This window comes from Sarcophilus harrisii, chromosome 3 (genome assembly GCF_902635505.1).
Source record: "Sarcophilus harrisii chromosome 3, mSarHar1.11, whole genome shotgun sequence".
Taxonomy (NCBI): Eukaryota; Metazoa; Chordata; class Mammalia; order Dasyuromorphia; family Dasyuridae; genus Sarcophilus; species Sarcophilus harrisii.
In genome coordinates, this window is record NC_045428.1 from 547,590,868 (window position 1) to 547,614,121 (window position 23,254).

Here is a 23,254-nt window from a genome sequence, read left to right on the forward strand (position 1 = left end):
TTTACTTTCATGTATATAAAAGGGTCTTTGAATGTAAAAGGGCTGTCCCATTGACAGGGAGGACAAATCTAAGAAAGTGCCCAAATCTTAAGCTCTCTTTGTCTTGGCTCCTCATTGGCCAAATAAGAGATCAGAGTAGATGTTTCATGAAGTTTTTCTCATCTCTAAATTCTATAATCCATTGGAGAAGATTGTTTCCAAAAAAAGGGAACAAGCTGAATTTGAGTGCCAGTTTACAGGAGCATGAAGTGAGATGGGGTATTAGGATGAGCCAGAAGACAGACAATTCACAGCTATCTCTTTCCAGAACCTGTCTTCAAATCCCCTCTGAGGGGTCAGAATCATGCATTCAAAGTTATGATGGAGTTGGAAACTCTAGCAAACTACAGGAGCAGGTGATCTGCCTTGAACCAGGAGCCTCTCCTTGGAAGCTTATACAGGAAAAAATCCAGGAACTATCAGACTCGGTAAGAGAAGTTGATGCACTGGTTCTGAGGATGTTAGGAAGTCAGGGAAAAAGGGACTCAGTTCTGGAAGGATTGAAGCTATTTGTCATCTGATAATGGAGAAAAAAGATGATAACTAGAGTCTTTCTCCCTCGATGAGTCTCTATGTAATATTGGACAAATTACTGGCCCACTCTTAGCTTAGTTTCTAAAGTGATCAAATGAAGGGGTTGAAAATTCCATGAATCCTACTAGCTGACATCATGTTCTAAGATGTTTCTTCTAATAGTGTTGTGTTAAGATCTCTCTTATCTGTAATATTCTATATTGTAAGGTACCTTGCAGCTTTGAAAGTCTGTGTTTCAAGGGTTATTTCCTGAAGACCTCTTATATTCTACTTTCTAGTATCCCTCCAAGAATAGACAGCCTATGTTTTATGTTCAAAATGCCTCTGAGTTCTCATATTCTGTCTTCTAAAGGCACTTTCAGCTCTAACATTGTCTGTCTTTCCCAAATCCAACATTCTATTTTAAGGTCCCACCCTGCTAAGAAATACTATTTTCTTTTTTAAAAATTCTATTCTATTTTCAAATGAAAATCCAGCTTCTCTCCCTTTCATCTCACCTATAATCCCACATTGAGAAAGTAAACAAACAAGTAAACAAGTATCACAAATATGTGTAGTCAAGGAAAAAAAACTACCTTTGGCTATGTCCTTACTTACTTGGTAGTTTTCCCACTGCCTAGTCCAAAGGGTTTAGTTCTGACAGAGAGGAATATTGAATAAGAGGTGAGAAAAGCATTGGATAATGATGCTTATGTGAGTATAGGGGGAGACCTCAGAGCTCCCAGAGTTTGATGGGATAACCTAATATTCTTTTTTTTTTAATAACCTTTTATTTACAGGATATATGCATGGGTAACTTTACAGCATTAACAATTGCCAAACCTCTTGTTCCAATTTTTCACCTCTTACCCCCACCCTCCCTAGATGCAGGATGACCAGTAGATGTTAAATATATTAAAATATAAATTAGATGCACAATAAGTATACATGACCAAAACGTTATTTTGCTGTACAAAAAGAATCAGACTCTGAAATATTGTACAATTAGCTTGTGAAGGAAATCAAAAATGCAGGTGTGCATAAATATAGGGATTGGGAATTCAATGTAATGGTTTTTAGTCATCACCCAGAGTTCTTTCTCTGGGCGTAGCTGGTTCAGTTCATTACTGCTCCATTGGAAATGATTTAGTTGATCTCGTTGCTGAGGATGGCCTGGTCCATCAGAACTGGTCATCATATAGTATTGTTGTTGAAATATATAATGATCTCCTGGTCTTGCTCATTTCACTCAGCATCAGTTCGTGTAAGTCTCTCCAGGCCTTTCTGAAATTATCCTGTTGGTCATTTCTTACAGAACAGTAATATTCCATAATATTCATATACCACAATTTATTCAGCCATTCTCCAACTGATGGACATCCATTCAGTTTCCAGTTTTACCACTACAAAAGGGCTGCCACAAACATTCGTGCACATACAGGTCCCTTTCCCTTCTTTATAATCTCTTTGGGATATAATCCCAGTAGTAACACTGCTGGATCAAAGGGTATGCGCAGTTTGATAACTTTTGAGCATAGTTCCAAACTACTCTCCAAAATGGTTGGATTCGTTCACAACTCCACCAACAATGCATCAATGTCCCAGTTTTCCACATCCCTCCAACAATCATCATTATTTTTTCCTGTCATCTTAGCCAATCTGACAGGTGTGTAGTGGTATCTTAGAGTTGTCTTAATTTGCATTTCTCTGATTAATAATGACTTGGAGCATCTTTTCATATGACTAGAAATAGTTTCAATTTCTTCATCTGAGAATTGTCTGTTCATATCCTTTGACCATTTTTCAATTGGAGAATGGCTTGATTTTTTATAAATTAGAGTTAATTCTCTATATATTTTGGAAATGAGGCCTTTATCAGAACCTTTGACTGTAAAAATATTTTCCCAGTTTATTGCTTCCCTTCTAATTAAGTCGGATCTAACCAATTGGAAAAATATTAAATGCTCTTGGATAGGGCGAGCAAATATAATAAAGATGACAATATTACCTAAACTAATCTATTTATTTAGCGCTATACCAATCAGAGTCCCAAAAAGCTATTTTAATGACCTAGAAAAATAACAACAAAGTTCATATGGAAAAACAAAAGGTCAAGAATTTCAAGGGAATTAACGAAAAAAAAAAATCAAATGAAGGTAGCTTAGCTGTACCAGATCTAAAATTATATTATAGAGCAGCAGTTACCAAAACTATTTGGTATTGGCTGAGGAATAGATTAGTTGATCAGTGGAATAGATTAGGTTCAAGGGATAAAACAGTCAACAAATATAGCAACCTAGTCTTTGACAAACCCAAAGATCCCAGCTTTTGGGATAAGAACTTACTGTTTCATAAAAATTGCTGGGAAAATTGGAAACTAATATGGCAGAAACTAGGCATTGATCCATACTTAACGCCGTACACCAAGATAAGGTCAAAATGGGTTCATGACCTAGGCATAAAGAATGAAATTATTAATAAATTAGAGGAACACAGGATAGTTTACCTCTCAGACCTGTGGAAGGGGAAGGTCTTTATGACCAAAGCAGAACTAGAGATCATTACTGATCACAAAATAGAAAATTTCGATTATACCAAACTGAAAAGTTTTTGTACAAACAAAACTAATGCAGACAAGATTAGAAGGAAGCAATAAACTGGGAAAATATTTTACAGTCAAAGGTTCTGATAAAGGCCTCATTTCCAAAATATATAGAGAATTAACTCTAATTTATAAAAAATCAAGCCATTCTCCAATTGAAAAATGGTCAAAGGATATGAACAGACAATTCTCAGATGAAGAAATTGAAACTATTTCTAGTCATATGAAAAAGATGCTCCAAGTCATTATTAATCAGAGAAATGCAAATTAAGACAACTCTAAGATACCACTACACACCTGTCAGATTGGCTAAGATGACAGGAAAAAATAATGATGATTGTTGGAGGGATGTGGGAAAACTGGGACATTGATTCATTGTTGGTGGAGTTGTGAACGAATCCAACCATTTTGGAGAGTAGTTTGGAACTATGCTCAAAAAGTTATCAAACTGTGCATACCCTTTGATCCAGCAGTGTTACTACTGGGATTATATCCCAAAGAGATTATAAAGAAGGAAAGGGACCTGTATGTGCACGAATGTTTGTGCAGCCCTTTTGTAGTGGCTAGAAACTGAAACTGAATGGATGTCCATCAGTTGGAGAATGGCTGAATAAATTGTGGTATATGAAAATTATGGAATATTACTGTTCTGTAAGAAATGACCAACAGGAGAGACTTACACGAACTGATGCTGAGTGAAATGAGCAGGACCAGGAGATCATTATATACTTCAACAACAATACTAGATGATGACCAGTTCTGATGGATCAGGCCATCCTCAGCAACGAGATCAACCAAATCATTTCTAATGGAGCAGTAATGAACTGAACTAGCTATACCCAGAAAAGAACTCTGGGAGATGACTAAAACCATTACATTGAATTCCCAATCCCTATATTTATGCACACTGCATTTTGATTTCCTTCACAAACTAATTGTACAATAATTCAGAGTCTGATTCTTTTGTACAGCAAAATAATGTTTTGGTCATATTACTTATTATGTATCTAAGTTATATTTTAATATATTTAACATCTACTGGTCATCCTGCCATTTAGGGAGGTGGGAGGTAAGAGGTGAAAAATTGGAACAAGAGGTTTGGCAATTGTTAATCCTGTAAAGTTACCCATGTATATATCCTGTAAATAAAAGGCTATTAAATTTAAAAAAAAAAAAAAAAAAAAAGAATGAGTCAGGAATTCTGATAAAACTCACAATGAGCTGAGAGTGGTAAAGAAAGAAGAAGAAAAATTATTTTGGGATTATTTTGAAATTATGTTGGAAGAAAAAGAGGGATTGAAGGAGGGATAGAATAACTAGTCCAGGTAGATGCAATGGTGATGTAATTTGAAGACTTGAATTCAGAGCTAATCCATTCATTTCATTTCTGTACACAAGAATGATCTTGGGTTTGTCATGCTAACTTAATTTCTTTTTTAGATAAGTAATAGATTAGTAAATCAGAGAAATTATGAAGATATTGCTTACCCAAATTTTAGTGAAGCATTGGATAAAAATCTCATACTATTTTTTGGTGGAAAAAATTAGGAGATACAATATAGATGATTGTACAATTAGATGGATTCAAAAAATGTTTGAATGGCTGGATCCAAAGAATACTAATGAACAGGATCCAAGAGATGTTTGCTTGGCTAGCCATCAGTTCAGTACTATAAAGACATGTTCATGGACCTGTGCTGTTTATGATTTTTATCAATGATTGGATAAAGGCTTGATGTCAGCTATAACAAATTTGCAGATAGCAATAATCTAAAAGGAATAGCTAAAACCATTAGAGGACAAATTCAGGATTCAAAAGGATATTTATACACTAAAATACTGGGATTAATCAAATAGGATGAAATTTAATGGCCATAAGTGTCTTCCACTTTGGAAGTACAAGTGGTACTATATTTAATTTTCAAGATGAGGAAAGTGAAGCTCTGAGAAATTAAATAACTTAATGAAGTTCATATAGTTAAAAAGTGTCAAAACTTCAATTTGAAATACAACATCCTGATTCCCTGGCCAGGTCTTCTTCTGTCATACCATATTTGAGTGTCAATGGTTCCTTTTCCACAACTTCATGGGACAACTTTAATTAGTTAAGATTTGGAGTAAGCAGAATGCAGATTACACAATGACCAGAGTCAGGAAAGTTCTTCCTTGTCCTCTCAGAGATGATCCTCCCCTACCTTTTCCCCCACAGGATGAGAGAGATGCCTTCATGGTGACTGACCTGGGCGTTTTGGCTGAGCAACACCAGATATTCCTGAAGACCTTGCCCCGTGTGACCCCCTTCTTTGCTGTGAAGTGCAACAATAGCCCCAGTGTGTTGCAGGTGCTGGCCAATCTGGGCGCTGGCTTTGACTGTGCAAGTCGGGTGAGCTTCAAGGAGGCCCCATATCCATATAGGTCTCAGGGGTGAGGGGTGAATGATGGGAAGGTAGAAGATTCAGGAGGGCCAGAAGGAAAAGGTTCTTTGAAAGAATGAGCTTTTCTGGATTGCACAAAGTAGTTAGGAGCAAGGGACAACTATAAAAGAACTCAGGCTGTGGGTCCATGGGGTTGAAAGGAAACCAGAACATGAGCAACATGCTTACAGATCAAAGAGGATAAATTTTTCCTTCTTTTTTCCCTTTGGTAACATCTTTAGTAACTCTCTCCAGGGGTACAGTGTAACAAAGATTGAAAAACATAAACAGGAGGCAACCAGAGAAGGGAGTATGCCTTTGTGTGTGTGTGTGTGTGTGTGTGTGTGTGTGTGTGTGTGTAGAGAGTAACTAAGAACATTTTGGCCACTTCTCCTTTCCTTCTCCTAACTCCATCAAGAACTTCTTGGGAGCTCTCATCCAGGGGGCATTATATTTATGTATCCCCTCCCTGTAAGACTTCAAAATTTCTTCAAAAGGATTAGTGTTTTTTGAATAGAGTGGAAAGGAATGGGGATGGTGGTGCAATAGGACCTAAATATCCAGAAGCTCATGGCTGTCTCCAGTTCTTTTCCTCTGGGTTTTCTAGGGCTCTTGGGAGCTTGGGATAGGGATGGGAGGGCTCCCCTGAGTTCTAATGAAACCCCTCAGATTGAAAATGTGAGAAAGGCATAACCCCAAGAGAGATAACCTCTGCTGTACGGCCATAGGGGGAGCTGGAGCAGGTTCTAAAGATGGGAATTACCCCCTCCCGCATCATCTATGCCAATACTTGTAAGCAGATCTCTTATCTCCAATATGCTGCCAGCCATGGGATCCAGCTGATGACTTTTGACTGTGAGGAAGAGCTTGCCAAAGTTGCCAAGTTTCACCCCACTGCCAGGTAAGGGTGGCAGAAGAAACCTGGGAGACACTATTATTAGCATCAGATGCTGGCCAGTGGTATCATAGGATGGACAGAGATGACCTGAACCATGAGTCCAAATAGGCCTGAAAAGCAGGAGAGAGATAACAAGACAGAGAAAGAGCTTCCTAAGTAATTTCAGCTTGTTTGTTTGTAAAATGGGAATAATAAAAGCATTTACCTTATGGGTGTTGTTGTAAAGATCAAACAACATAACATATGAACAGTGTTTTGCAAACATTAGGATTTATATATTAATGATAGGTATTGTTATAAGTAATAATAAATGAGAAAATGAATGAACAAGATTTATAAATGACAGATTAGAAAGTATAGGTGCCTAATCCCTGGACATCAAGATGATCCAGGGATAAGTGACAGATGGATCTCTCAGGTCCTCATAAAACCACAGCACCAGGGCAGAGTAGATGTAGAGAACAAGCAAAGGTCTGCCATATGTGACAAGACTAGACAATGGAATCTCAATTAATAGATGATATGAAGAGGTGTCTGCTGCCCATGGACAGTGAGGCATATTGGGAAGAGGCAAAGGTCTTAGAGCAAAGAGGCAGAGGACAAGGCAGGATGTAGATAGAGGAAGAGAAAACAATTACTTAGATATTGAGAAATGAGGTGGAGGTTCAGTAGTATGAGAAGAAGTGGATGTAAGATCTGGGCAGAATCAGTAGCTAGGCTGACTTGGGGCTGTCTGAGAAATGAGGAAAAGTAAAGATGAAGTGGGAGTGAAGAGGAATAGAGGTCTAGGAGAGACTCCTGGAGCCTGAGGACTCCCTTTGGCAATAGCTTGCCATTCTGTAGAAAGAGTGTGAGGCATTGGATAGAGCACTAATCTGAGTTCAAATTGGGTCTTTCACACCAGTTATGTGACTTTGGGTTACATGACTTCATCCCTATGGTCACAGAAAGGTAGGGATGACAATATCTGCACTACTTATCTTAGTGAACCTTATTAAGACATGAGAGAAATGTGGGCTGTTATCCTTGGCAGGATGGTTCTCAGAATCTGGACCGAGGACAGTGAGAGCATGTTCCCCTTGAGTGCCAAGTTTGGGGCTCCCTTGGACAAGTGTGGCCATCTGCTGAGCATTGCCAAGGACTTGGGAGTGACTGTGGTTGGAAGCGCGTGAGTCTGACTTTAGGGACGCCTACTTCACCCTGGCTGCTGGAAAGGGAAAAGGCCTAGACTAGGAGCCAGCAGGTCTGGGTTCAAACCTGGGCTGTACTATTGATTTATGGTGTCAGTGATCTTGGCCTTTCACACTGGGAAAACCTCTTCCTTTCTCTGGGTCTCAGTTTCTACTCTGTCAACTACAGGCAACAATCTCTGCCTTGTCTTCCTCAGGGAGGTTTTGTGAGGATTTGTAAACCATAAAGGGCTTTGCAAACAGAAAACCATCTCTGAAGTTTCTGTTTATGTCTCTCTGTTTCTTCCTATATTATGTATCTGTGTCTATGGGGGAACCTTTCTGTGTTTATGAGTGAACAAGAACACATGTGTGTACCCATGTGCCTTCATGAGTGCACCCGTGCATTTGCTCAGTGCTAACAATCCTTGACTCCACTCAGTTTCCATGTGGGTTCTGGCTGCCAGACCCCAGAGAGCTTCCACCAGGCCATTGCAAATGCCCGGCGTGTATTTGACTTGGGCCTCCAGATGGGGCACCCAATGGGATTCCTGGATATTGGAGGAGGCTTCCCAGGCCAGAAGAATTTTGTACCTACATTTGAAGAGGTGAGCAGCCAAGATCCAAAGCCACAAGGAACATCCCCATGGGACAAGTGAGCATGAGGCATAAGACTTTCCTGTAATATGCTGAAGGTCATTACATATGTGGCTCCAGGATGATTGGCTTGGCTTGGCTGGAAGGGAATGGAGGCTTAGGGACCAGGTAGGGAGGTTTATACTGACAGAGGACATTCTTTTTCTTACAGTTAGCAGCTGTGATCAATAGAGCCTTGGACCAATATTTTCCAGAAAGCAGTGGAGTGAAGATTATAGCTGAACCTGGTCGCTACTATGCCAGCAAAATGTGCACTGCTGTCCTCAATATCATTGGCAAGAAGAATGTGGTGGGAAAAGGTGTGCCAGACTATTGTGCAGGTCACATTTGACTGGAAAACCTTCCCCAACCAACTCATGGTCTTTGGAGGCTCCAGTCATAGCATCATATAATTAATTTCAGAGGGATAGAACTCCTAGTTGGATAATCTAGCCCCTATCTGAGTACACCACCTCCTTTTCCTTCTCGCATCCCAATTTCTGTTTAGCACAACCATTGCCATGATAGCTCAGGACCATTGTCTTAGGGTTATGCCTGATTTTTCTCTGATCCTCCCTCTTTTCTCGCATGCAGTTATTATTATGTCCTACCAAGTCCATCTTTGAATACTCCTTTTATTTCCTGTGACCACTTTCTTGACATAGACTCTCACTACCATCTGCCCAACTATTTCAGTTCACTCTTCACTCTTTCCCAGCTAAGCACATCAGTTCATAGATAGAGCTGGAATTGACCTGAGGACATCTATTTCAACCCCTTCATTTAACAGATGAGGAAGCTGAAGGCCATGGAGGCTTTGCCCAAAGTTACATTGTTACATGTTACATGTTAAAGGTGGGACTTAATCCTAGTTCTTCTGACCATAGAACCAGTGTTTATCCCATGCAAATATATTGCTACTTCCTCTAATTGGTCCTTTGTAGGATACCAGGATGAGCTTAATTAAGCATAGATTTTAACATGCTACTGCTCTGTTCAAGAGTTTTCAGCGATTCACTCCTGTCTTCCAAGTGAAGTTCACACTCCTCTGATTGGTACTCGACCTTCCCAAGCAGATGCTACCTTACCTGTCCAGTTCTATTTCATATAACTCCTTTCTAATTAATCTATCCTGTCATCCAGGCAAAGTGTATCTCATATAATACAAAGACAGAAACAAAACAGTCCCTCACCTCAAGAAGCTGATATTCTACTGGGGTTAGGAGTAGGAAAGGGACTTCATGCAGATAAATAAAAACAAAATATATAAAATTTGCATAAAGTAGTTGCAAGATGGATAAAATACTACCAACTTCATGAAATCATGAAAGACTACATGGAGTAGATGGTATCTGAGTTGTGCTTTGAAGGAAGCTAGGGATTCCAAGTTGTAGAAGTGATCTGAATAATAGTTATTACATTGTAGCCTATTCATGCAAAGACATGGAGGAAGGACTAAAATATCATCTATGAAATGAATGTCACTCCTTGTTCGAGAATCTCCAGTGGTTTCTCACTATCTTTAGGATAAAGTCCAAACTCTCCTGTGTAGGATTTAAAATCCTTTCCAATCTTAATTCAGTCATCTTTCCAGGCTGATTACGTATGATAGAAAGGATTGTCTTATGCAAATGTTGTATTTCCCCAGTATCTAGCACCAAGCTCTATATAAGGAAGGTTCTCCGTGTTTGTTTTATGCACATTTCCACAGCCTTTACTTGCAGAACTCCACTTTTGGAGAACCCACAATTTATCTGGAGAATGAAAAAGTCTAGAAGGAAAGAGAACCTTGGGGCAATCATAACAAGAATCACAAGCCTCACCAGCTCCAAACATCCTCCTGACTAAGTTTTTTTCTTTTCTCAGAAGGTGGCAGGAAACTGATGTATTATACCAACGATGGTTTTTATAACTCTTTTGCCCTTATGCTGAGGGAGAAAGAAACAAGGATACCACGTGTAATGAAGGTAAGAGAGGCAAGGAAGCAAGAGCTGATTTTGACAGTTCTGGAGATAAAATAGGTTAAGCTACATGGAACTTCTTGGAACAGAGCAAGTCAGTAGGGGCTATATTTCCTAAAGAATTTGGTCATTAAAGAGTAAGTTCCATAAGATTTCCAGATCAGTGTGGGCCCTCGGATATAATTTTGACCATCTTCCCCTATCCTCTACTCACAACTCACCTCTGAATTGGGGATGAAGGAAAGTGTTACAATTACCTAATGGCTTCCAAGATGACCTGAATATAGCTGGTACCTCTACATCCTTGTTGCCAACCTTGCTTGTCACTGCCAATTAAGTTTTCTTGGGAGAGGCCATTGAAATATTTATTTGAAACAAGGGAATGGATCAAATTTACCTGCCTATATTTTTTGTGTGTGTTTAGCAGCAATTGCCCTACAAAAGAGTGATTTTTTAGTTAGTTAACTGAGACACCTGAGGAAAAATAAAGTTCTCTGGCAGAAATTATTTATCTTAATAAATACTGAGATTTATCAAAGACTATGCTTTCCAAATTGAGGTTCACAGAGACTAAGTAGTTTGTCTGGTGTTAAACAACTAGTAAGTTTCTGAGACAAAATTAAAACTGGGTTTTTCTGACTCTAAATCAAATGCTTTAACCATAGATATAGTATAGTTTTTGAAGTAGAGATCTTAGCAATTTAGAAACATAGAGCAAAATATTTACAGATTTTTACAATTATAAAATTCTAAACAATGAGTATAAACTTAATACAAATTATTAAAAGGAGTATAGGAAATATAAACCATGTATTGTGGAATGCATTGTGGCATTCACAATATACCTGGCTCTAATTTACCCAGCTATAGTGCTTTTAAATTTGCATACCCTCACTTCTGATTCATTCATTTGTTGAACCTTCAGTAAGCATGCCCTGTTCAGGATCAAATTATGCTCAGTATATCCAGGGAGAAGTAAAATTTCAGTAAGACAAAGACCCTACTGCTATGAAACTCAAACTTTGATAGGGTAGTAAGTTTTTAAAAATAATTAGACTAGGCAATATTACCTGATAAATTTATGAGGAGATTAGGGTTGTGGTGTGTTGGAAATTAAAGCAGAAATGCTAGTGGGGGTGGTCATTGAGGGAAGTTTTAAAGTGAAAATCCAACAGAGAAAGTGAGAAGGAATTCATCAGGGAAAGGAGAGGGAAGACATTTTATAGAGATGTACAAGATCTAAGACTAAAACAATGCTAGGGAATAGGAAATGGGGATGGTATGAGACAGGAGAGATTTTATTTAGCTGAATAGTAATTCTTTACTTCCCATCTGATACAGAAGTTCAATTGCAAACCATGTCTTTATCCTTCCACCCTGTGGGGTCCCACGTGTGATGCCTTTGACCGTCTGGGTCCAACAGAAATCATGCTGCCTGAACTTCATGTGGGTGACTGGCTGGTCTTTGAAGACATGGGGGCCTACACCCGCACCATAAATTCCACTTTCAATGGTTTTACACGACCTGTGATGACTGTCACCATTCCTTCTGAGCTACAGTGAGTAGAAGGGCAGGACAGAGAATGGGAATCTATAGATGGTGTTCTAGCTACCCCTTCCCTGTCCAAAAGGGAAAGTTGAATCTGTCCAAACTTCCTCAAACAGTTGTGGTAAAGATGGGAAGGGGCTATCCCTGGAGCTCGGACCAAAAGCTATTCCTTCCTCCTGGGTCTCTAGGCAAAGTCTTTAACCTAGTAATCTGCCTGTTCCCACATATATCTACACTGCTAGAGGTTAGGGGTCACAAGGAGTTTCTGTAGAGCTAGAGTAAAAAATTACTCTGGCTTGACTTCCAGAGCTCTCATGAGACCTTTCCCTCACTTTCCCTCCAACTAATTCCTATGTTCTTCCCATAAACTTCTCCTAGCCCCAATCTCCTGCCCCTTAGAGCCTTACGTCTTACTGGGTAACAGCAAACTGATTTAAAATCCAAATATTGTTAAAAAAAAATATCTTGAAGGTGGCTGGGTAAATGTCTTTCTACTTCTATGTAACTCAGGATTTATTTTCACAGACATCTTCTGGACCCAATGCATTAAATTCCAGGAAGAGATTTTCTCAACAGAACTTTCAGGCAGCTGGACAAGACAGTGAAGAAACTATTTAGGGAGGGAAGATGGGAAACAGAAAATGCTGGGAATTTTTGTTGCTTCCTTAGTCACACCAAGATGCCTGTCCAGTCATATATCATGACAAAAAGTAATCTCTGATAGTTAAAAATTGGAGCTGAGGTGGAAAAGAGAAGGAGTGACCAGGTTGGAATAAATTTAATCCATTTTTGATGACTGCATAGAGCAGTGAATTTGCATTCAGAAAAATGTGTATTCCTTCCCAGCACTATGACTTGTTAACTACGTGGCTATGAACTTTTTTTTTTCTGGGCTTCAGATCCTCAGCACTAAACTCAAGGGAAGAGGTGATCTCAAAGTGCCTTTCAATTTTCATTTTCTAAGATATGTTCAGGCCTCTAAGAAAAAAAATAAATGATAATATATTCATCTCCTCAAATTTCTGCTCTCTTCTCTAAAAAAAGATGCTTCAAATAATATTTTCTCTCATAATGACAGTGTTTCACCTAATTGCATTTGACATAATAAATATGTATTAACTAGTCCATGTTTGTTGGTTGGTTCAATTCATGCTGCCTCCTTTATACATACAATGTGACAATTGTCACATAGGTTAAAATCCATTAAAAGGATTTGGAGTCTAATTGTTGTTTAGTCATTTTTCAGTGGTATCCAACTCTTTCTGATATGATTTGAAGTTTCCTTTTTCAAAGTTACTGGAGTTTGTCATTTCCTTCTGCAGCTCATTTTACAGATGAGGAAACTAAGGCAAAGAGGGTTAAGTGACTTGTTTATTGTCTCACAGCTAGAGTGTCTGAAGTTAAATCTGAACTCAGGTCTTCCTAATTCCAGGCCTAGCAATCTATACACTGAGCTCTCTAGTGGCAGTCAGGATGTAATACCTATAAATATACTCAAATTGTTCCTCCCTATAGGGACTGATCAACATTGTCCTTTCAGCAGCCTGCAGTCTTCCATTCTGGTCACTAGATGGGACTCAAAACTCTAATGATTTCAATCCGTTCCTTCACTCTTCCTCATTCCCCACACCCATCTCCCACTCCCAATTCCTTGCCTCCTAATTTCATTTCCCACCATCTATGAAGATTAACCACTTCTTATCTTTTCACTTTTCTATAGGAAAGCAAGTTTATTTTTGTGAAATGTGCAGTTTCCTGAGGTCAAGGTCTTAAGGATGAACAAACAACTCTTGTAGCAGTAATTGCTACAGTTAGTACTCCCATCCTTCAGATCAATTTGCTCTTTTAATTTCTCTCTCTTGGACCCAATGACTGAGATAAGTAACATATAGCTTACTGTAACATTAATATATGTGACTTTGAAGTGAGAGTAATCAGTCACACTGTCCTACGCTCACATGACTATAGCCACTCAAGCTGATAGAAACATTTCTACTTCTTTCATTCTTTTTCTTTTTCCCTACCCAATTATCTTTGCTAGCAAATCTTTATCTCCTTCACAGCTGATAGAGTATTGAAGACAGAAGAGACTTTTATAAAATTCTTTAGTGACAGGTAGAGAAGCAGACTTTAGCAAGGTCACTCAATCCAATCTCTTAGGAGGATTCATTGCAGTTTGCAGTCCCCAGAAGGCTCTGGGTGACAGCTAGCTAACTTCAGTGTCTTTTTTCTATCCTAACTATTAAATCAACAGTTTCTGAGACTTACAACTTTTCTGGATTATGTCTGTAAAACATGGAAATTTAATTAGATTATTCATAAGGATCCTCCAAGCTCTAAATTCTGTGAAAATTGAACTTCTAAATTAACTGACCTCTACTGAAACAGCCAGAGCTTTGAATCAAGGTAACACTGGAAGAGAAGTTGATCCTCATAATGCTGCTATTCTTTGAATCTGGAAGCACAGCGGACCCTTTTGACAAAGATGAAGAGACCTCCCCAAAAGAAAATACATTTAACCTAAGCTTGTGCCATACAATGACAAGCACCAAGAAGGGAAAATATAACATTCATCTTCATCTCCTGGGATAAATCAGAAAGAATAAATGGGAGTAAAGGGAATAACTGAAATGGGTATTAGCATTCCCCAATTTTTCAAGAAAAGAGAAAGAAAACTCATGGGAAACTAAATGATGTGCTTTACTTCAATGAACCATGTCATTTGGGTACATAGTTGTGTAGAACAGCCAATAATAAAAGAGAAAGATGATCAATAATCAGAGATTATTAGAATAGATTAATTAGAATAACGATTTATTAATAGAAGAACCTGCAAAACTCTTGCTGGAACTAATCAATTTCCCCCTGAATCATGTGAGGAGAAGTGTGACATAACCTATGCAATAGCATGGTATAGAGGAATACAAAGTTGAAATTTGATTTTAATACTATTTTGAGGCTTAGTCAAGCTGGATTTAATATTTTCTTTCATAGTTCCTTCTCTGTCTAAACTTCATATACCATTCAATCTCAAAGAAACTTTACTGAAGATCTACTTTTTGTTTTGTAATTATTTCCAGTTTTATAATTCCACCCATCACCCACTTTTTAGAAAAACTCAGTTAACCTACAGGTCAAATCTCATCAATTTAAACTACTGTAGCAACTCTTAATCATCTGAAGATTATTTCCTGGTAACTTTTGCTTGTGATTTGAATCATATCTTGCTTAAGAGGGGTTCTGAAATGGAGGTCCAAATGATTTAATCTCCATTCTGACTATGACATTGATAAACAGTCAAAATGACACCTATGTTGATTGAGATTTTGCGCTGTTATCTTATTGTTATAAAAAAAGACTATCAGCCTTCATTTAATATCTCTGGGTTGGCTTAGGTATCCTTTGGCTGTCTTTATTAATAAATTTATACATTCTTAGTAAACAGATAATATTCAGAACTTTGTGCCTTAGTTTATCTCAATTTCAAACGTAACAAAAAACAAGCTGATAGTAAAGTGGTTAAAATGCCGGGCCTGGGTTCAGGAAAACCGAGAATCCTCAGAAACTCAGAAACTAAATCTTTGTCTCAGCTCCCACAACTGTAAATTGAGTATCATAATAGCATTTACCTCCTAGGTTGTTCTGGAGAATCAAATGAAATAACATTTGTAAAAAGCATCTGTCACATTGCCTGACACATAGTAGGAGCTAAATAAATATTTATTTCTCATATTGACTTTTAAAAAGCCAGTTTTACAGTTAGGTCTACCAGGATTTAAATTACAACTCTGATAACATATTAGTTTTGCAAGTGATAAACATAGTTGAATAAGAATTGATTGAAGCTGCCCTGGTCTCCATTTTAAGTCAATGGATGGTTTGGGACTAAGCAGAGGACATCATTTCCAGTCTCTGATCATTTTGTAGATCTTTTAAACTTTCTTCTCCAGGAATTCCCAGAAGCTTTCTTTATGGACTTTTGCTTGTTATGTAAAACAACTTACCTTGTGAAACAGTGAGATGCCTAATTCCTCTCACCTATAGCCTAGTCATTCTCTCTAATTTGGTACCCTATATAAACATATACCCTCTTTGGGTATCTCAGCACTTGCTGTTTGGCACCATGAGCTGCAACTCACTTGCCTGACTAAAGACCTCTCATATTATAATGACTTTTTTATCCAAAATTCACATTGACATATCCCTGAGTAAAACATTTAGCCTGATAGTCCCACGTTCCCCAAACACTTGCCCTCTACTGCAATCTCTAAGTTTGATTTATGGAATAGTTACCAACATGCAAATTCTCTTAGTAGAAGAATAGTCCTGATCTGATAACAATGAAATTACAAATCTAGATTATGTAAGAAAGCCAAATTACTATCTTCTTCCCAGGGATAAAAAAATAAGCAGGGAAGAAGAAATGGGGGAGAGACCGAGAAAATGAGAGACAGAGACAGAAAGAGATTGAGACATGTTGTGTGTGAGTATATGTATATAATATATATGTAAATATTATATACATATATATAAGAGAGAAGAATGCAGAGGAGAGGAGAGAAAGGGAGGGAAAGAAATGGAAAGAGAAGACAAAAGCAGAGAGGAGAGAGGGGAGAGGAGAGACAAAGACAAAGACAGTAGTTACAGTTATTGTTCTAGGAGTTACCAGCTCCATGGACAGCGCAAGTGTAGCTTCTAAGAGCAGAGGCTGATTCAGCACTGAGGATATGAATAGCAGCTGAGTCTTGCAACTGAGCTTAGCTGCTTGATTTATGTGTTTCAGCTAAGATCTCTAGATATATAAAGACAAAAAAATGCAGTTACTAGGCCAAGGTACTTAATTAGATTGTCTGACTCTTGTGAATTTAAATGGTTTGAATTGTTGATCAAACCAAAAAAAAATGTTTTTGAAGAGTTTCTGGAATTTGAGAAGGATGCTACAACATTCTCTGAATTTCCTAAATAGAATTTCCCCTAATCAACAACTAATTAATTCATTAACAGGTGGGAGAGTTATGTATTCTCTTCTCTACTAATCCATAAGGAAGAATATGGGAGAATTTGTGTGTGCTCATGTACATATTTTGCTAGCATTTGAGAATCTTGTGGGAGAATATGGTTCTATTCTTGGGTATAACGATGACATTATGCTTGGTAAAGACTGTGCTTGGAAGGTTTATCAGTGATTTCTTAAACTGCTCTTCTGTTATAACTTGTATTCTGAGATTCCACATCAGAATGAATACTAAAAGTAAATTTGATAATGGGGATGAACCAATGGGTAGGATTTGGCAACATGCCAAATAGTAGGCTATCTCTGCTTCTCCACATAATTTTTGAAATGTAATAGATCTGAGTTCAGCCATCACATCTATTATTTGTTTTAATAATAATAATAATAATAAATAGAAGTAGCTATTGTGGTACAGTAAATAGAACACTGGATTGGAAGTCAGGATAGACCCAAGTTCAAATCCACTCTCAGCCATTTGCTGTCTGACACTGGCTGCTGTCTCTGTCAGCCTCATTTTCCTCAACTGTAAAATGAGAATCATAATTGCACCTACCTCCCAGGGTTGTTTAGTAGAACATCTGAGATAATAGCATTTAACATTATGCCTGCTACATAGCAGGAGCTTAATAAATTTGTGTTCCTTCTCTCTAATAATAAAAGCATTTCTAGAACACTTCAAAGCACATTATAAATAACTAACTTAATCTTCACAATAACCCTGGAAGGTAGGTGATATTATGATCCCTATTTCAGAAGAGATAAAATTAAGGCAGATGGGTTAAGGAACTTGCTTAGCACCATAAACATATTAAGTACTTGAGACAGGATTTGAATTCAATTCTTTCTGAATCCAAGTCCAGCACTTTTTTCACTACGCCTTTTAGCTAATAAAGAACTAATTAGAAGCTTTCAGAGGCTCTTCTATCTTTTTAACTATTTTGAATTTCGATTCCTTAGTTAGCCATTTTCTCATAGCATCAGTTTAAAGATAATACTCCTTGAAAGGGAAAAATACAGAAACGAAACAAAAATTAGAAATGTTCTGCCTTTTCTCAATCATTCTTTGTATTTCCTATCTACCTTAAACCTTAAACTATTTTAAACCTTATACCTTAAACTATTTAAAACTTACCTTTATAGGATTCTCTCATGTTTCTGCATTCATCTTCCATTGCCTGCCCTTGCTTGCATGTTTTTTTCCTAAATTTAAATTAGTTAATGACTCCCATGTATATTTATATCAATCTCATGGTCACAACTCCATTCTCCATCAAAAATATATCTTTTTGTGCCTTCATAATTCTCTTCATATTGGAGAACTTTCCATTCCTTCTGGGAAGATTTGTTTTAATAAAATTTAGATCCCAGAATCATATCTATCCCTTCTGTGAATTGCCATCATTTTTATTTCAGTAGCCAAATGTTCCTTGATAGAATCAAGAACAGAATAACAGTTTGCCTTCCTGCTTCCCACTTTAAATGATGAAATTACAATAAAGGAAAGTGAAGAACCTATTAGCTGATTTTATATAGAGAGCTAAAGACATGGGTTTTTACCACTAACTTTTTTCTTTGATTTTATCTCTCATGTATTATTGAGCTTCTTATGTGCTTTTTTTCTATATTGCAGCTATTTAAAATAGAATCTAGTTTTGTGTATACGTGCATTCATACACATACACACTCACACAGACTCCAAACCATTTTTAGAAAAAAACCATAAACATATGTACTTTTACACATATATTCTAGTTATTAAAAGTCTGGATTAAATTTCAGACTATACATAAATATATGTTTACATTTCATATGTATATATTATAAGAAACTATTAGGTACACTATATCTTTGACCAAGAACTCAGCAGTCCTATTTTTAAAGGGCATTTTCAAGATTTAATGGTAATTTTGTCCTTCAAAACATTGAGGAATAAGAGGAAATTGTATTCTGAAGGTGATTCTCACTAAAAGACAGTAACAGCTTGCTGGTACAGAAATGATGATACCATTGTGTAAAAGAGCAGAAATTGTCTGCGTTAGACCATAGATGAGACCATAAAAGAGATTTCAAAGGGTTCATGTAGATAGAATCACATGGACCAAAATTCTATTAGAAAAGTCAGTCTACAGGAAAAGACAACGACAAATGTTGGAGGGGATGTGGGAAAACTGGGACACTAATACACTGTTTGGTGGAGTTATAAATGGATCCAGCCACTCTGGAGATGAATTTGGAACTATATTCAAAAAATTATCAAACTGTGCATACCCTTTGATTCAACAGTGTTTCTATTGGGCCTATATTACAAAGAGATCTTAAAGGAAGGAAAAGGACCCACATGTGCAAAAATTTTTGTGGCAGCCCTTTTCATAATGGCAAGAAACTGGAAACTGAGTGTATGCCTATCATTGGAGAATGGCTGAATAAGTTATGATATATGAATGTTATGTAATGTTTTTGCTTTATAAAAAACGATCAGAAGGATGATTTTATAAAGGTCTGGAGAGACTTACATGAACTAACACTAAGTGAAATGAACACAACCAGGAGATCACTGTACACGACAACATCAATATTATATGAGGATCAATTCTGATGAACGTGACTCTTTCCAACAATGAGATGATTGATGCCAGTCCCAATGATCTTGTGATGAAGAGACCATGTATACCCAGAGAGAGGACCCTAGGAACTGAAAGTGGATCACAATATAACATCCTCACTCTTTTTTGTTGTTGTTCACTTGCATTTTGTTTTCTTATTAATTTCTTTTCTTGATCTGATTTCTCTTGTGCAGCAAGAGAATTGTATAAATATGTTTATACATATTTCATTTAACATGTATTAAATTGCTTGCCATCTAGGGGAGGGCATGGGGGGAAGGAGAAAATCTGAAACACAAGGCTATGCCAGGGTCAATGTTGTCAAATTATCTGTGCATATGTTTTGAAAATATAAAGTTGTAGGGGGGAAATTGCCAGAAATTAATAGGGTTTAAATATGCAAACTGACCAAAAAAGCAAATGCTTTCAAATTGTAATAAATGCCCCCCAAAAAAGTCAGTTCAGAAAGAATGGGAGGTTCTTTAAGGATAAAATTATGGACACACAAATAGAAACAATTCTGGCAAGAGAAAAAAATTGGGAGTTGTCAAAAGCACTGATGTGGATAGATGTGATGTGGATCAACCAAATTAGATTTATGTAATACATACATGGAGGCCAGAAGCAAGGAGGTATTACCTAGAAAGACAAACTATGGTAATACAAAAGGATGGTATGGTCCTATGAGAATTGTTTCTTCAGTCCTAAGTCAGGATGGAACCAAGATGGTGGAGTGAAACCAGAAAGTTGCTCAAACTCTCCCAGTTTCTCTTGAAAGCCATATGAAACCAAACCTCTGAACAGAGTCTGATGAAATGAAACCACTCTCCAGCTCAAGATAGACTAGGAGGACTTCAAGAAAGGTCAGTCTCAATGAGGTATAAGTGGTGTTCAACCCAGCTCAGATAGAATCTGGGAAAGCCAGTGAGATAGTCTTAAAGCATAGCAGATCAACAACTAAGACTAGTGAAGCAGACCTGTGAGGATGCCCTTAATACCAGCTCAAAAGGCAAATTCTGGGAAACCAAGCTGTTTCTGGGAAAGAGCAGATAAAGAGATGTGAGCAAAATACCAAACACCAGGGCCCCTATGCTCATAGCCAAGGCTCAGAACTGCACAGGAAGCTTGGGATAGTGCTCCTTTTACCCCAGGAGCAGAGTTCAATTCTAAAAGTTAAAAAAAAGAAACAAAAAGAAAAAGAAAGAAAAAAAGCAAGAAAAAGAAAAGAACCTTGACCTTAGAAAGCTCCTGTGGTAACAGGGAATAACAAAACACTAAATCAGACAAAGACAAAATGTCCACCGAGAAAACCTCAAAGACTGATATAAATTGATTTCAAGTACAAAGAGGCTTCATGGAATGCTCATAAAAGGCTTTAAAAGGCAAATAAGAGAGGTAGAAGAAAAAATGAGAAAAGAAATGAAAGAGTCAGCAGTTTGGGGAAAGGAAAGCAATTCCTTAAAAATACAATTGGCCAAATGCAAAAAAAAATCCACTGAAGAAATCAATTATTTATTTATTAGTAAAGTTTTTTTGTTTTCAAAACATATGCATCGATAATTTTTCGACACTGACTCTTGCAAAACCTTGTGTTCTAAATTCCCTCCCTTCTTTCCACCCCCTCCCCTAGACAGAAAGTAATCCAATATGTTAAGCATATGCAATTCTTCTATACATATTTCCACAATTATTGTGCTATACAAAAAAAATCGAATCAAAAAAGAAAAAAATGAAGAAGAAAACAAAATGCAAGCAAAGAATAATAAAAAGAATGAAAATGCTATGTTGTGATCCACACTCGGTTATCGCAGTTCTCTCTTTGGAGGTAGATGGCTCTCTTCTTCACAAGATCATTGGAATTGGCCTGAACCATCTCATTCTTTGAAAAGAGCCACATCCAGCAGAATTGATCATCATATAATCTTGTTGTTTCTATGTACAGTGATCTCTTGGTTCTCCTCACTTCTGTTAGCATCAGTTCACATAAAATTCTCCACGCCTCTCTGAAATCATCCTGCTGATTGTATCTTTCAAAACAATAATATTCCATAACATTTATATACCATAACTTATTTAGCCATTCTCCAACTGATGGGCATTCACTCAGTTTCCATTTTCTTGACATTACAAAGAGGACTGTCACAAACATTTTTGCACATGTGGGTCTCTTTAAGATCTCTTTGGGATATAGGTTCAGCAAAAACACTGCTGGATTAAAGGGTATGCACAGTTTGATAGCCCTTTGGGCATAGTTCCAAATTGCTCTTCAGAATGATTGGATCAGTTCACAACTCCACCAACAATGTATTAGTGTCCCAGTTTTCCCACATCCCCTCCAACATTCATCATTATCTTTTGCTGCCATCTTAACCAATCTGAGAGGTGTGTAATGGTACCTCAGAATTGTCTTAATTTGCATTTATTTCTCTGATGAATAGTGACTTAGAGCCCTTTTCATATAACTAGAAATGGTTCGATTTCTTCATCTGAAAATTGTCTGTTCATATCCTTTAACCATTTATCAATTGGAGAATGGCTTGAATTCTTATAAATTTGAGTTAATTCTCTATATATTTTAGAAATGAGACCTTTATCAGAACCCTTGGATGTAAAATTTCCCCCCAGTTTTCTGGTTCCTTTCTAATTTTGTCTGCATTGGTTCTGTTTGTACAAAAACTTTTTAACTTAATATAATCAAAATTATCAATCTTGTATTCAATGATGTACTCTCTTCTCTGGCCACAAATTCCTTCCTTTTCCACAGATCTGAGAGATAAACTATCCGTTGCTCTTCTAATTTGCTTATAATATCACTCTTTATGTCTAAATCATGAATCCATTTTGACCTTATCTTGGTAGGTGTGGGGCAGTGCTTAGTTTCTGCCCTACTAATTTCCAATTTTCCCAGAAGTTTTTGTCAAATAGTAAGTTTTAATCCCAAAAGCTGGGGTCTTTGGGTTTGTCAAACATCAGATTACTATAGTCATTGACTATTTTGTCCTGTGAACCTAACCTATGTTTCTTAGCCAGTACCAAATGGTTTTGATGCCCACTGCTTTATAACATAGTTTTATGTCTGGTATAGCTAGGCTACCTTGATTTGCATTTTTTTTCCATCAATTCCCTTGAAATTCTTGACCTTTTGTTCTTCCAGATAAACTTTGTTATTGTCTTTTTCTAGACCTGTAAAATAATTTCTTGGGAATTTGATTGGTATTGCACTGAATAAGTAGAGTAATTTAGTAGAGTAATAAGTAGAGTATTTTAGATAGTGTTGTCATTTTTATTATAGCCTACCTGAAATCAATTCTTTGAAAAACACAATAGACTAAATGCAAAAAATATGAACTGAAGAAAACAACATCATCAGTCCCAAGTCTAGAGAAAGCTGAAGCTGGCAATGAAATCCAAAGGGAAAAACACTCTGTATTTCAGTTCTACTAGGGGAGAAGAAATAAAAGAAAGACATAAAATCAAAGAAGGGATAAAATCATTGATTAGGACATATGGGACAATAATGACAACAGAGGGAAGGTAGAATTGCTTAACTCTTACTTTACAAGAAAAACAATTTATAAATTTAAGAATACTGATCAATGAAATAAACAATCACAATTCCAGAGGACCAATGATGATCCATACTACCCATTACCTATCAGCATCAAAGTAACAATTATTTGGGCTAAGCACAAGGAATTCAAAAATAGGCAAAGATTCTTCTCTAGTGAAGTTTAGATTCTAATGGGACAGACTCAAGATGCAGAATGAAGCATATATTTTAATCAATGCCAGAATTTCTTTTGCTTGACCATGCATTGTTATTGTTGGGTTTTTTCCCTTTTTAAGAAAGGGAGTT

General features: G+C 37.1%; 1 protein-coding gene across 1 annotated transcript in view; it reads left to right on the forward strand.

Annotated features, from left to right (window-relative positions):
* The first annotated feature begins 221 nt into the window (after positions 1-221).
* LOC100923431 (antizyme inhibitor 2) overlaps positions 222-23,254 on the forward strand; it is a 51,384-nt gene continuing 28,351 nt past the window's right edge. Inside the window, exons 1-8 of the mRNA XM_031961519.1 lie at positions 222-467; positions 5,364-5,537; positions 6,297-6,469; positions 7,500-7,634; positions 8,078-8,243; positions 8,444-8,591; positions 10,138-10,238; positions 11,574-11,791. Coding sequence (XP_031817379.1) covers positions 267-467; positions 5,364-5,537; positions 6,297-6,469; positions 7,500-7,634; positions 8,078-8,243; positions 8,444-8,591; positions 10,138-10,238; positions 11,574-11,791 — 1,316 coding nt within the window. The 5' untranslated portion in view covers positions 222-266. The remainder of the gene's footprint in view (positions 468-5,363; positions 5,538-6,296; positions 6,470-7,499; positions 7,635-8,077; positions 8,244-8,443; positions 8,592-10,137; positions 10,239-11,573; positions 11,792-23,254) is intronic.